General features: G+C 42.9%; 1 protein-coding gene across 21 annotated transcripts in view; it reads left to right on the plus strand.

Moving 5' to 3' along the window:
• Nucleotides 1–13,619, plus strand: part of FHOD3 (formin homology 2 domain containing 3) — a 491,479-nt gene that overhangs the window by 326,396 nt on the left and 151,464 nt on the right. For all 21 annotated transcript variants that reach the window (XM_079108491.1, XM_079108492.1, XM_079108488.1 and 18 more), the window contains exon 10: nt 4,824–5,065. In XM_079108491.1, coding sequence (XP_078964617.1) covers nt 4,824–5,065 — 242 coding nt within the window. The remainder of the gene's footprint in view (nt 1–4,823; nt 5,066–13,619) is intronic.

A 13,619-nucleotide genomic window follows, 5' to 3' on the forward strand; every position in this document is an offset into this window, starting at 1 on the left:
ACTTACATTTTTTGTTTCAGTAAAAACATCATAAAACTCTATCTTCTTATCAGATTTTTAAGTTAAAAAGAATGTTCAGATCATTTGGTGGCCTCACAAATGGGTAGAAGTCACAGCTGTTGTCAAGTTGCTCCTACCTGCACACCAGGTTAAGTGGGGGTGTACAAGCAATCAGTGCTGAGTTCTGGATCCTACTTGCTTCTTGCCCGAGGTTGAAGTTTAGAGTGTTCTAGATTTAACTGAAAGATCTAGAAGATAATTGATGAGGGGTCTAATGAAGGGGTCACTCCCATTTGGGAACAATTAGAGATTTTTCAGCACAGGTTCACTCTCACCCTTTTCCCCCGGAGGACACTCATTGCCCTAGTACTTGATCAGGTCTGACACTGGCCACAGATGCTGGGAAGCCTGCTTTGAGGGTGGTTCTCTCTGGGTATTTCCTAGGCCTTTGTATTTTTGACTTCAAGCTGTGTGCTCTTAGCATCTGAAGGATTTGGAAATGGCCACCCTGGCCCTCTATGTGTATGTGAAGTCTCTCCTCCTGTTATCACTGGTACTAGTGACTTGAGAATTCTCATTATAAAAACAACCATGAGTAAACAAAGGACCCAAATTTCATGGTACATTGTCCCTGATGGCCAAGGCTGAGGCTGCCATTGGGTTACCACCCATTCACGTGCTTCATGCAATTCCCTTTTTTGTTGTTCTTGAAAAGCACAATCTATTTAATGTTGTTGCTGATCCTTTTTTAAGGAGATAAAGTATTTTCTCAAGGGTTGGAACTTTAGAAAGCTCCAGATGAATTCCACTTGATGTTGCCTTGATAATTTATCCAGATTTTTATTTTTTATTTTGACTTTCTGATTGTTTCCCTCTTCCTTGTTGCAGGGCAGTGAAAGCAAATTTCACTTTGTGCATAGTCTGTGCCTCCCTGGCAGGCATTGCAAGTGGAATGTTATTTGAGCCTTAGATCTCTGAGGTTAGACAAGGAATTAGAAATATCTGAACTCTACTTTAGACCCTAATCTTCTCATTCCCAGTGTGTGCTTAATAAAAAGCAGAATCAATACTTCAGGTCAGAATAAGTTCAAATAGTCCAGAATTTTCATATCAGAAATAAAAAAAAAAATGGACAAGGAATATTCAAAACTACTGCCCTTGGTAAGGTGTGTGATGATGCTCAAACCTTCCCCAGAGGATGTTGCTTAAAGCTTTGAGTTTGACAAATGTGATTACCCAAATGCATAATTTCATTTTTAGTTCTTGCAGTTACAGTAGAAAATGGAACTCCTGAGAAACGATGTCTAAAGAGATTTTGTAAAGATAGAGCTTTAGGTGAACTCATATCAATTCTTGCCTAAAATGTCCCAAAAGACAGTTAAATTGCCTTCTTATATCTGAGAGCTTATTATGAAATGCATCTGTCAGGCAGACAGAAGAGCTTATCCTGAATCCCTCTTACCTGAAAACTGAACTGGAGGAAGTAGGGTATGGGGCAGATGGAGGGGAACGCACTCCTGTTCATAGGCTGCATATCTCAGGTGCTGGTAGGGCCTCGTGGACCGGGCTGGGAGCGGCCAACCAGGCCTTGCCTCAGCCCAGCTCACCTTTTTAGATAAATACCCGTGTGAAAAGTTTGGACATAAGGCAATTGATTTTGCAGTGACCAGGCTTTTCTACAGATAGTTGATGTTAAAGCCACATAGCTTGCTTAGCTATCTGGGTCTTCACATCATTTCCCATTCTCTTACATTGGCAGGACTGGGTTGTGAATACCCACAAGGCTAAAGAACTTCCGTGTTTTGGAACTTGAAACCATGTGACTCCAAAGTAGCTAAAAAAACTGCTGGACTTAATTCGGCTTGGCCCACCTAGTTCACCTCATTCTATATAATGGAGGAATTTAGGGGCATCCTGGGTCACTTCATCTGAGATCTTGGGTAGGGAAAGGGCACCCATTTCTTGGGTACCAGACACACGGAAGCTCTGTCCTACATGCTTGATACCAGTCATCCTTACCACAAATCTGCAAGTATAGTACTATTCTTACTAGGAGAGCCAGAGAAAGGGTAAGTATTCTGTGATAGTCCATACCTGGTTTATTAATGGCACAACCATGATACGAAGGTCTAGGCAACACCAAAGCTGGTACTCTTTCTAATTTTTTAAATGAGAGCTTTATAGTTATAAATAATTGTAACATTTCCTTTCCATCTGACCTTCCCTATCCCATACTTCTTCCTCTACTAAACTTCCTTTCACTCATCAGTTAATTTCTATTTGATTGGTTCTGTCTGTGCATAAAGGTGAGGTGCCCTGTGGTATATTCATATGTGCACATCGCATGATTTTCTAAGCATTCGTTCTGCATTGCCTCCCCTTACCCATCCCTCCACTCTGCCTTTTGACCTATTTCTTCTCCATTACTGATCTTCCCTGGGTCGAGTCCACAATTTAGTTATTGTGAATTGTACTGCAATAAACGTTGAGGTGGCTGTATCACTGTAGTATTCCAATTTTAGATCTTTGGGGAAATTACCAAGGAGTGGGATAGCTGGGTCATATGGTAGTTCTATCCCTAGTGTTTTGAAGAATCTCCATACTGCTTTCCACAGTGGCTGTACTAGTCTGTAGTCCCACCAGCAGTGTACAAGTTTTCCTTCCTCCTCACAATCTCACCCACATTTGTTACTGTTTGTATTGATCATTGCCATTTTGATTGGAGTGAGATGAAATCTTAGTGTAGTTTTGATTTGCATTTCTCTGATTGCTAGTAATGTGGAACACTTTTTAATGTATTTGTTGGCCTTTTGTATTTCTTCTTTTGGGAAGTTTCTTATGCCCATTTATTGATTCTGTGTGTGTGTGTGTGTGTGTGTGTGTGTGTGTGTGTCGCATGCATGTGTATGTTTTTTGAGTTCTGGATATCAATCCCCTGTTGGAGTAGACGGCCAAGATTCTTCTATTTTGGGTTCTCTTTTAACATTTTTTGCTTCCTTTGCTGCGAAGAAGCTTTTTAGTTTGATGGCATCCTACTTATTGATTCTTGGTTTATTTCTTGTACTTTGGCCGTCTTAAGGAAGTCAGGGCCAGCACCTATGTGATGGAGTATAGACTCCTGGTTTTCTTCTAGCAATTGTAAGGTTTCTGGTCTAATTTCTAAGTCTTTGATCCATTTTGAGTTTTGTTCAGGGTGAGAGAGAGGGGTCTAGTTTCATTTTTCAATGTAGAGCTATCCAGTTTTCCCTGCACCATTTGTTAAAAAGGATCTTTTCTCCAAAATATATTTTTGGCATCCTTGTCAAATATCAAACAGCTATAGGTATGTGGATTTGTCTCTGTGCCTTCTATTCTGTTCCATTGCTCTTCGTGTCTATTTTGATGCTAAAACCCTACTGTTTTTGTTGCTACAGTTCTAGAATATAATTCCTAATTGGGTTTTGTGATGCTTCCTGCTTTGCTTTTCTTGCTTAGTATTACTTTGACTATTCCGAGTCTTTTATTCTTCCAAAAGAATTTAAGAATTATTTTTGCTAATTCTGTGAATAATGTCATTGGTATTTTGGTGGGGATTGCATTGAATTGGTACACTGCTTTTGGTAGCATGGCCATTTTTACATTATAAATTCTGCCTGTCCAAGAATATGGAATATCTTTCCATCTTCTAAGGTCTTCTTCAATTTCTTTCTTCAGTGTTCTATAATCTTGACTGAGATCTCTTACATCCCTGGTTAGATAAATTAAAACTGGTGCTCTTTTTATTGTCCATTCTTAGAAGGTACATATTATAAAAAACTAAATAACCAGAGATGCAGATGGGCACAGCCTGCAGCTGGGAGGAGTGGGTAAGGCTAAGGAGCAGAACTGGCAGCAAGTTGGGAGAGAGTTATACAAAAGGCCAGACAGTGGGTTGTAACTGGAATTGAGAAGCCCTGGAGTAAAATCCGGAATGGAGCAAGATTAAGAGCTGGACAATTTGGGTTTCTGCATGGTGCACCAATTAGGCGTGGGACTGAAATATCCCTTGGAAAAAGAAGAAGGCTGCAGTGCCAGTTGGTGCAGGTTTCCCCATGAAAGCCAAAGTAGCAAAGTGTAAGCCAGTTATTCTCTGTGCAAATGTGCATCTCTATTAGGACTTAAAAAAAAAACAAAACCTTATTTTAGAGGTCAAGTCTGTTCCTGTTGTGTCTTGTGACTGCACGTGTACACTCTCTAGTGGAGCTTCAGGTTCCACCCCTAACCCTGGACTAGGGCTGGGGGCAGCCTGAGAACAGAGCAGCTGTCAGCCAGGACTCTGAAACTGAGCAACACACACTGCTGAACTAGGCTGCTCAGAGAGACTGATGGAACAGCCAGTTCCTGTCTCCCGGATCACATGGCACTCTCCTCTTCTATGTGCTTCTCAGCACCCTCTTTCAGAAAACCAGCTCAGACATGATCAGGATGTAGCCCCTACTGGACTTCAGGAGGATCTGTGACTCCTGGAGCAGAGAAGAATGATGGGAGGGCAGGGACAAATGAAGGCAGGGAAATGGAAATGCTGGAGGCAAGGGGAAATTAGATCTCATATAACTACAAATTTTGCTCAGATTTCCTTGTGCTCTCAGTTGTCCTTTATGTACCTATTTCATTGGAAGAATGCACGAGGCAAGTAGCTTCAGTTGGCAGACTGTGCTTGGCTTTTGGACTCTTAGGATTGGGAAGATCTTGCAGTGAAAAGATTGAAGTAACCTTAAAGCCATGTTAGGGCAAGACTGGCACAGCCAGGGTCTGGGAAAGGCTGTTAAGTCTGACCTTGCCCTGGGTACGCTCTGCTTTTTCAGGTGGCACTCAGGCACGAGGATGGTGATGAGACAGCAGAGCCGCCCCCCAGTGGGCTCCGGGACCGCAGGAGGGCCAGCGTGTGTTCTGGTGGCAGCGGGGGCGAGAACCAGGGCATCGACCGCAGGAGGAGCCGCAGGCACTCAGTACAGAGCCTCAAGAGCCCTATTTCGGCTCCCACCAGTCCCTGTGTCCAGTCGGCTGCCGCCTTCAAGCCTAACCAAGCGCGAGACCTCTGTGAGAAGTAAGCTAAACCCAATGGTGGGGAGAGGTGAGGGTACCCCCGAAAAGAGGGAGCGAGGCCATGAGCCACAGACACCTACCACCATTGCCTCCCTGCCAGGCAGACGAGCCCCTGGCCGCCTCCTGCCTTTTCTCTACCACTAAACCACAATCACCAGGAAATCCCTCTGCAAGGCAAGCCCTAGTGGTGTGCAGAGACTTGGTGACCTTGTCTTCAGCCACCTGTGTTTTTATATTATTTAAAATCTCAGATAATATCCATTCAGAAAAGATGTTTTATAAAATGGAAAAGAATACAACATGTAAAACTTTGGGTTAGAAACAGACAGTAGGCCACCACAGAAGTGTAAAACGATAGACTCTTGAGAGACCTGTGGCAATGCACAAGATTGGTTTTAGTTAAATAGAATAAATATGTGTAAGTTTAAAAACATCTATTTCTGTATATTTCAGTAAATGGAGTAAATGCTAATTCCATTTAGTCAGTCATTCAGTGGAACATTTTCATTGAGTGTCCGCTGTAGGTCAGGACTATTCAAGGCATGCAGATAAATAATTAGAAGTGCTTTGGTCTGTGTTTTTATGAACCTCACATCTGGGCTGGGAGAAAGAACAAAAAAACTGGAGAAGAAATAAAAAGATTAACAATCCTGTGAGAAATTGTAGCTTCAAAACTCGAAGTTTGATCAAATCTATGGAAGCCCAGAGTGGTTCTGAAAAACTCAGGTGCAAGAAAGGGATGATCATGTCCCTGGGATCTGGGTGAGTTGTGTACTCCCAAGTGGATGCTGTCCACTCACTGGGATGATGGGCTTTGTGGAGCAGTCCACAGGGCTGACTGACCTGCTCACTTCCTGCTGCTGGTGGGTGGGAGCAGTGCTTATGTCATTTGACTGGAGCTTTTGCCCTCATTGTGGAGACATTCCTGGGAACCAAATTCAGGTCACCCAGCTGCAAGGGGAAGAAGAAAATAACTCAGAAAAGTTGCATGAATTTCTGAAAGTCCACCATCAAGATGTGCCCCCACCCCTCCATCTCTGAGGGAATACCATCAGCATTACCAACAGATAGCACAGTGTGGCCTGGCCCATGAGCCACATTGGGCATGTACTGGGCCTTGCCTTTGGATACCTGCTGCCCAGAGAGTAGAAGGAGGGCATGGCCTGAGAGTGGCATGCAATGTGCAAGTTCTATGTTGAAGTCCCTTTTCTTGTTTATTTTTATTTGTTCATTTTAGGTACACAACAGTAGAGTGTATTTTGATGTATTATACATATATGGAGTGTACCTTAGGATCCTGTTCTTGTGGTTTTACATGATGTGGAGTTTCACTGGTCATGTAGTCATATATGAACATTGGAAAGTTATGTGTGATTCATTCCACTGTCTTTCCTATTCCTATCGTTCCCCTTTGTCTAATCCACTGAACTTCTATTCTTTCCTCCCTCTGCCCTCCCCCACTTGTTTTGTGTTAACATCCACATATCAGAACACCTGGCCTTTGTTTTTTGGGGATTGGTTTATTTCACTTAGCCTGATGGTCTCCAGATTCCTCTATTTATTGGCAAAAGTCATTATTTTTGATGTCTGAGTAAGGTTCCATTGTGTATATACACCACGTTTTCTTTATCCATTCATCTGTTGAAAGGCACCTAGGTTGGTTCCATAGCTTAGCTACTGTGAACTGAGCTGCTGTAAACATCAATGAGGCTGCATCACCGTAGTATGCTGATTTTAAATCCTTTGGGTATATACCGAGGAGTAGGATAACTGGGTCAAAGGCTGATCCATTCCAAGTTTTCAGAGGAATCTCCTTACCGCTTTCCAGAGTGGCTGCACCAATTTGCAGTCCCACCAGCAATGTACAAGTGAACCTTTTTCCTCACATGCTCAAAATTTCTTGTTACTTGTATTGAAGTCCCTTTTCTACTGCACAGCCCCAGGGGCACTCCACCTATGGGTATTTCTGTTTCTGAGAGTCTCTCTATAACCAGTTCTGTTTTAGTGAGAAGACCTCAACTTCCAAATAGGGTGATGAATGAGAACATTTACCATGAGTGTTGCATTTGGTGATCTAGGATCCTGAAGAAACTCAGTCAATATTTAAAGAAAGGGCATCTGAAATACTCTCCTGGTACTGCTCCTAGCTAATGGTCCATAAGAACTGAGGACAATATACAAAAGGAATGGGGGAAAATCTCCGATGATTTTGAGGGTAGGAGTGAGGTGGGCCTTGTCACTGGTCTCTGTTCTCTTGCTCTGATTTGTGTCATGTGTTCCTGGCCTGCTTCTTCCTGTTACACTTTTCAGAGGTTGTCAGTTCGGGTGACAAGGTCTTGCGGTGAGGAGTTGGCACACAAGGACCAAGAGGATCATCCTGGGCATTGTTCACAGTTCTAAAGTTCTGGGCTCAGTGAGAATGAAACAGAAGGCTGAGGATGCTTCCCTACATGTCATTCATTTCATTTTTTTCAGATGGGATGGATTCTTCATTTTACTGAAATTTTATTGCCTTAACATAAATTTAGTAGCATTTGAGAAAAAATACACTTATCAGCTTGTAGAGATAGAAAACTTTGTACAAATTTATGTTATGAGGTGACTTCATCTATGAATCCTGCTGGAGGGATTTTGCCTGTGGTCCCAAAGTGACAGTACAGTTTGTCAAGGTGAGAGTGAGATGGAAAGGGTAGCAAGACACACCATGGAGAATAGTCCCTACCTGCTTGGTCACCTGCTTGCCATCAGCTCCTCACAACACTACCTTAGAATCAAGGAGCCCTGTGTCCCCTGCAGACCTGGAAAGGCCTGGAGGATGCCTGGCCTCAGTTGTTCTTCATCCACTCGAGTGTCCTGGCCAGGCTTGCTTCTCACTTGCAGCAATGTGCCTGAAGATGCCACCTAGGAGGAATTGGAGGCTGGGTTTTATCACTCTGTGACCCAAGTGATGCCCACACTTTTTTGCAAAGGAGGTAGAAATATGCATCGGGTTAGAAAGCAATTCATGTTGTGACAACACTTGTGGAACGCTTCACTCAGAAGGTCTTCTTACATCCTTTGAATTGAATTCTCATGGTCATCTTCTGTAGGAACTGAGTGTCATTATCATCCTTGTTTAACAAAAGAGACAAAAGCGTAGGTCACTTATGTCAAATGGTAGAGCCAGTGGTTGGGTTAAGCCAAGTTTTTGGTCCTTGACTCTTAATGTAAATTTTTATTGAGGTAAATATAAAAGTTCAGAGTTGAAAAGAAGATACTTTCAAAGTCTCCCTCCAAATCTAAGCCCACTAAGCAGCATACCATTGTTCTAATAAGGACTAATCAACTTCCTAATTCATATTGCCTTGCTTCCATTTCTAAAGAAATAGTTCCACAAGGGCCTTTGCCAGGTAAGGTAAGAGTTCTTGGTCATCTGTAACCTAAAAGCATCTTTATGTGACTGTGTGCTGTAATGAGTTTCAATTGTGCACTTGAAATGTACAGATTTGATTGGAAGAAAGAAAAATGTGAGTGCTTTTCATTTATTACCAAGAAAATTATTTTGGACATCTAACTAACAACAGCAATAAAAAAACGGTGTCTCTGGTTTAAATAGTAATTGTGTATAATCAATCTTAGAACTAAAAAGTTCTTGAAGTTTGTCTATCCCAAAGCAGGAGCCAAGAGAGGGGGTACACTTGCAGTCTTACCCTCTCCTGAGTACCCCATTCTATCCATGCACATATCTATCACACATTTCTGCTTGCTAGGAAAATCTCTGACCCTCCCTTTCCAGTTGGTTCCCTGTTCATCTTGGGTCTTCCTCCATCAGCACCCAATAGGCCTCCATCCATTCTGTATGCCAGTCTTTGCTGTTGAACACTGCACAGAACTTAGTGCCTGAACTGTAGATTTCATCCTGTTGATTTCCACTGAACATTCCAGCCTGAAGAGGTAATTTTGAACTTCATTCAGTCACTGATGTTAGCCATTGTGCCATCCAGCTTTCAGTCCTGTGTATATTTTAATGTACATGGAAGAGTGACTTGGCGGGGAGTGGATGATGACAACTGGCTGGGGAGTGGAAGGTACAGACTAGTGCTGCGTGCCCCAAAGGCAGGGTTGGCCAGCTTTCTCTGTTTGGGCCAGATAGTAAACACGGTGAACTTTGAGGACCAACAGTCTTTGTTGCAACCACTCAACTGAATTGTGCCTCTGTGGCACAAGATCAGCCATCAACAACAGATCAGCAAATGAGCATGAAGGCATTCTGGTGAAATTTTATTTACAAATGTTGAGATTTGAATTTTACGTGTCATGAAGTATTAGTCTTTTTTCCCCAATCATTAAAAAAGTAAAAACAGTTCTCAGTCAGTAAAAACAGGTCATTCAAAACAGGTAGTGGGCCAAATATGGCCCCAGGCTATAATTTGCCAGTCCCTGTCCTAAGGGGCCAGATTTCTTAGGGAGGCTGGAGGGAAATGGCCTGGAATTGTCAAAGAGGAGTATGTGGGGTAAGAGAAAAATTCATTGTGCCATGTTAGACCAGTGTTCTTAGCTTTGGGGTTATTGCAAAAAAGTTAAGGACATAGCATAAGAGATTGGCACTATAGGAATCTTGAGGGACAAAGTAGGAAACTGAGGAAGTTAGAAAAGGGCAGGAGATAAGTCAGACTAGGGGACACCCAGACTGGAGAGAAAGGGTCTGGTGATGAGTCCAGGGAAAGGTGGCCAGTTGGGCAGGTTAATGCAAGCTGATACTGCCTCCAGTGGTCCATTAAGGCAGTGGCTCTCAACCGGGGTGATTTTGTTACCCAGAGGACACCTGGACCCATATTTGGCTGTCATAACTAGCGTGTTGCGGGTGGGGGTGCTACTGGTGGGTAGATTCCAGGAATGAAGTTCTACAATGTATAGGATGTCCCCTTGTCAAACAAAGAATATCTGTTCTAAAATGTCAACAGTGCTGAGTCTGAGAAATCCTGCTGTAGTAGGAGACAGATAATCAGTTAATATTTTCACCTCCTCCTGGTGGTGCCCATGTAGGGAATGTCTTGGCTATTGGAAAGGGTAGCTTTCTAGAAGCACATGGAACCCCATGGACCTTCCTTAAATATTCATCTGCTTAGATCAATGTTGACCTTTTTTGTTTTAGAGCATATTGCAAATCAGTTAAAACGCAGGTCGACTGAAGTTACTTCAAGTTAAACGGACTTCATTGGTAGTTCACGAATGCCATGGAGATAGGATTTCTTAGCAAGGAAATAGAGGATGTGTTCAACAGCTGACTGGTTACTCTGGGCTACAGTGTGTAAGTACAGTCCTTTGTTTTCCTCTCTAATTAGCAAAGCTTTACCCTTCAAATTCTTGGGAGATATGCTGAACCCTCTTAGGAGCCAAAGGCTTGACTAAATCTTACGTTTCAGTAACCAAACATAGCCAGTTCTGATCAGCTCCACATATATCACATTACAAAAAATTGACATCATGGAATGTGACACCGGCATCAAACAAGCTGGCAAGGCAGAGATCTGATTATGTAACAGAGGTGTGATCATCTACAGCCAAGTTTCACAAACCTGTTCGGAGGAGTAAGGACATGAGCAGTCTAATCAGAGATGTGCATGTGGAATTGAGGAAGGGGCATTGAGGGAGGCCATGGACAACTTTTCTCTTGGCCGCTGACGTTTGACAAGTGGTGGTCAAGAAGTAAGAGTTAAGTATGAGAATTGCTGATTTTTCCCATGTGAGTTAGACTGGGGATAAAGATAGGAAAAAGTGTCTGATATACGTGGCATGGAAGTACTCATTCTCATATACTGTGAATGATCAGGCCATGGATGGAGGCCTTCAGCTCACAGTCAGGAACCCAGTAGTTGGATCTACAGTCAAATCTGACCCTCAAGCAGCAAACAGAAGATGTGGTCAGGCCTCAGTTGATCCTGGAAGAGGGAAACCAGAAGCGGCCAGGGCCAAGAGGTCTACTGACGTGAGGTGCTGATCAGGGCACAGCTAACCACCTAAGCTGCAGGGGGATGAGGAGGAGCTTAGCAGGGGGCTGGTGCAGGGCAGAGTGGGGTTGCCAGCATCTCAATCCATTCTTGGACTCAAGAAGGGGCCATGTTTTCGAAGGAGCAGGAGAGCACCGGTTTTCACAAGTGCTCCCAGAGAAACATTTGGAATCCCTATGGTGTGGGACAGACGACAGACAAGTCAGGAGCCCAGTTCCTCCTCAACAACCATGTGTCAACTTATATATGGCCATTGCTTCAAAGTCTGTCCCAAATAGTACTCAGCAATCTTAACAGCTGCAACAACCTCTAACCTTTATTGAGAACTTAATTATCTGTCAGGCATTATACTAAGAACTTAAGGTACACTGACTCCACTTTCTCCACTAGCTCGTGAGCTAGGTTTGTGTTATTGCCATGTGACAGGAGACCTAAGGAGTTGAAGTAATTCCTCTGAGGTCCCTCAGCTAATGTGTGGAGGAGCTGGTTTTAGAGTTGAGTGACTCTGACTCCAGAGTCCATTCCTTTGCCATTCTTGATTGTCCTTACTTTTGATTCTGTAGAAATAAGACAGACTGAGGAGCTGTCAATAAGGAAATCATGAGTAAATGCACATGCCATTTCTAGATTTTTTTCACATCAAAACATGTAAAATCATTGCTTAGTGTCCCACTACACAGATATGTCACAATACCATAATGCAGTCACTCACTTCACTCTGGCCTAACTCCAGTTTTCCCAGCACCAAACTTGCTGTAATGAATATGTACATGTTTATGTATATCTATTAGCATTTTTACTTTTTTAGAATGAATTCTGAGAAGTGGAATTCTAGATCAAAGAATACTTAGATTTTAAATATTGATATCACCACATGGTTCCTTAAAAAGGCTGTAGTAGTTTACTACCCCACCATCAGTCAATCATTTTTCCACACCATCACCAGCACTAAATATTACTAGTTTTTCAGCATTTTCATAGTTCCTTAAGTTAAATGTGGTGACTGTTTTTATTTGCATTTATCACCACTAGTAAGGTTGTACACCTTTAATTGCTTCATATAAAGAAAGGCTATTGTCATTTCCTGTTCATAGTACTACCCGTTTTGATCCTCTGCTCCTTTGTCTTCTGCATGGGTTTGTCTGTTTTTATTTTTCTTATGGAAATTTATAGATGCAAATGTAGACTGGGTATTTTTATATTTTAAATATTAGCTGTTGGACAATATTATCACCACTCTTCAAATATCCGTCAATGAAATTTATAATATCTCTCAGTGTGAGTGTCCATAGTGTCAGTCTTCCTATGTGGCCTTGAGGTGTCAGTCTTGCTCTTGACAACTGTAGTCTCTGTAGCCTCTCTGTTGTCCTGGGAAAAATGCTTTGCTCTTTATCCTGGACTATCTAGTGGGAACTTGCACCAGTCGTGGGCTCATGTGCTGGCTGTTGTACGAGGCCATTCGACATGTACTGTAAACTCCATGAAGAAGGAGGTAGTGTCCTTCCTACCCTACAGATGAGGGAGCAGAGGCACAGAGAAATAAGGAGCTGGTCCCAGAACACAGACAATAGTAAGTGACCCTGCTGGGTTGGGACCCAGGCAGTCATGGTCCAAAGCCTGCACTCAGAACCAAACATTCTATGTTTAGTAGCGATGATGTTTTGTCTTTTAACACTGAATTAGATTTGTTGAGAGAGCAAGAAAATCATTCAGAGCAAATGTTTACTTGAACTTGGAAATTCTTATAAGCTGAATTGTTCATTGATTTTTGTTCCTGAACTAGTCATATTGATTTGCTTGGGTATTTTTCATAAATGGGAATTGAAATCAGTTTCTGAAGAGGTGTTCTGAAAATGTATATTCAGAGCAATAACTGAAGCATTGGAGTGAGTCTTCCCAGTTAATGACAGCTAACTCGCCGTTACTGGGTGATGGAGGAAGGAAGGCAAGAGAACAAACTCCTAGTTGAAAGGAAGCTACAGCTGACTATTAATTATTGGAAGCTGAGAAGGAGCAGGGAACCAAACCATCCTAGCGTTTCAGGGACTGGCAGCGGATACACACCAATTAATGGTCCAGTGGGTTGTGGAATGAGGGAAGCCAAGCCATGGGGCTGAGCCTGGAGCCGGGGCGGGGGGAGTCAGAGGGAATGCAGGGGTGCAGTTTTCTATGTTCCTGCAGGAGTGGGGAACAATATGGCACCTTTCCACCAGCCAGAGGAAGCAGTGGGCAAATGAGGAAGCCTAATTATGGAACCCATTGGCTGGGTGAGCTCATCCTCCTGTATTTTGACAAGAAGATGTGTTTGGATGCCTAAGTTCTAAGGCAGCACCTTGCTGATTCGCCTCACGCTTGTCCACAAGACTTCTTTGCCAGGGTTATAGAAGTCACTCACCAGTTACCTGCAAGATCTGCAGCAGGGTAGAGGAGCAGCCCTCTGTCTTTCCTGGTAGCAGTTGTCAATGAGCGATCAATTTGCAAGGAAAAAACCTCCATGAGGCAAGTAGGTGTTATATAATGTTAACCTACAAAACCTGCTTCTTCCTAGTTCCTGGAGGTCAGTTT

This window comes from Sciurus vulgaris (assembly GCF_902686455.1).
Source record: "Sciurus vulgaris genome assembly, chromosome: 13".
NCBI lineage: Eukaryota > Metazoa > Chordata > Mammalia > Rodentia > Sciuridae > Sciurus > Sciurus vulgaris.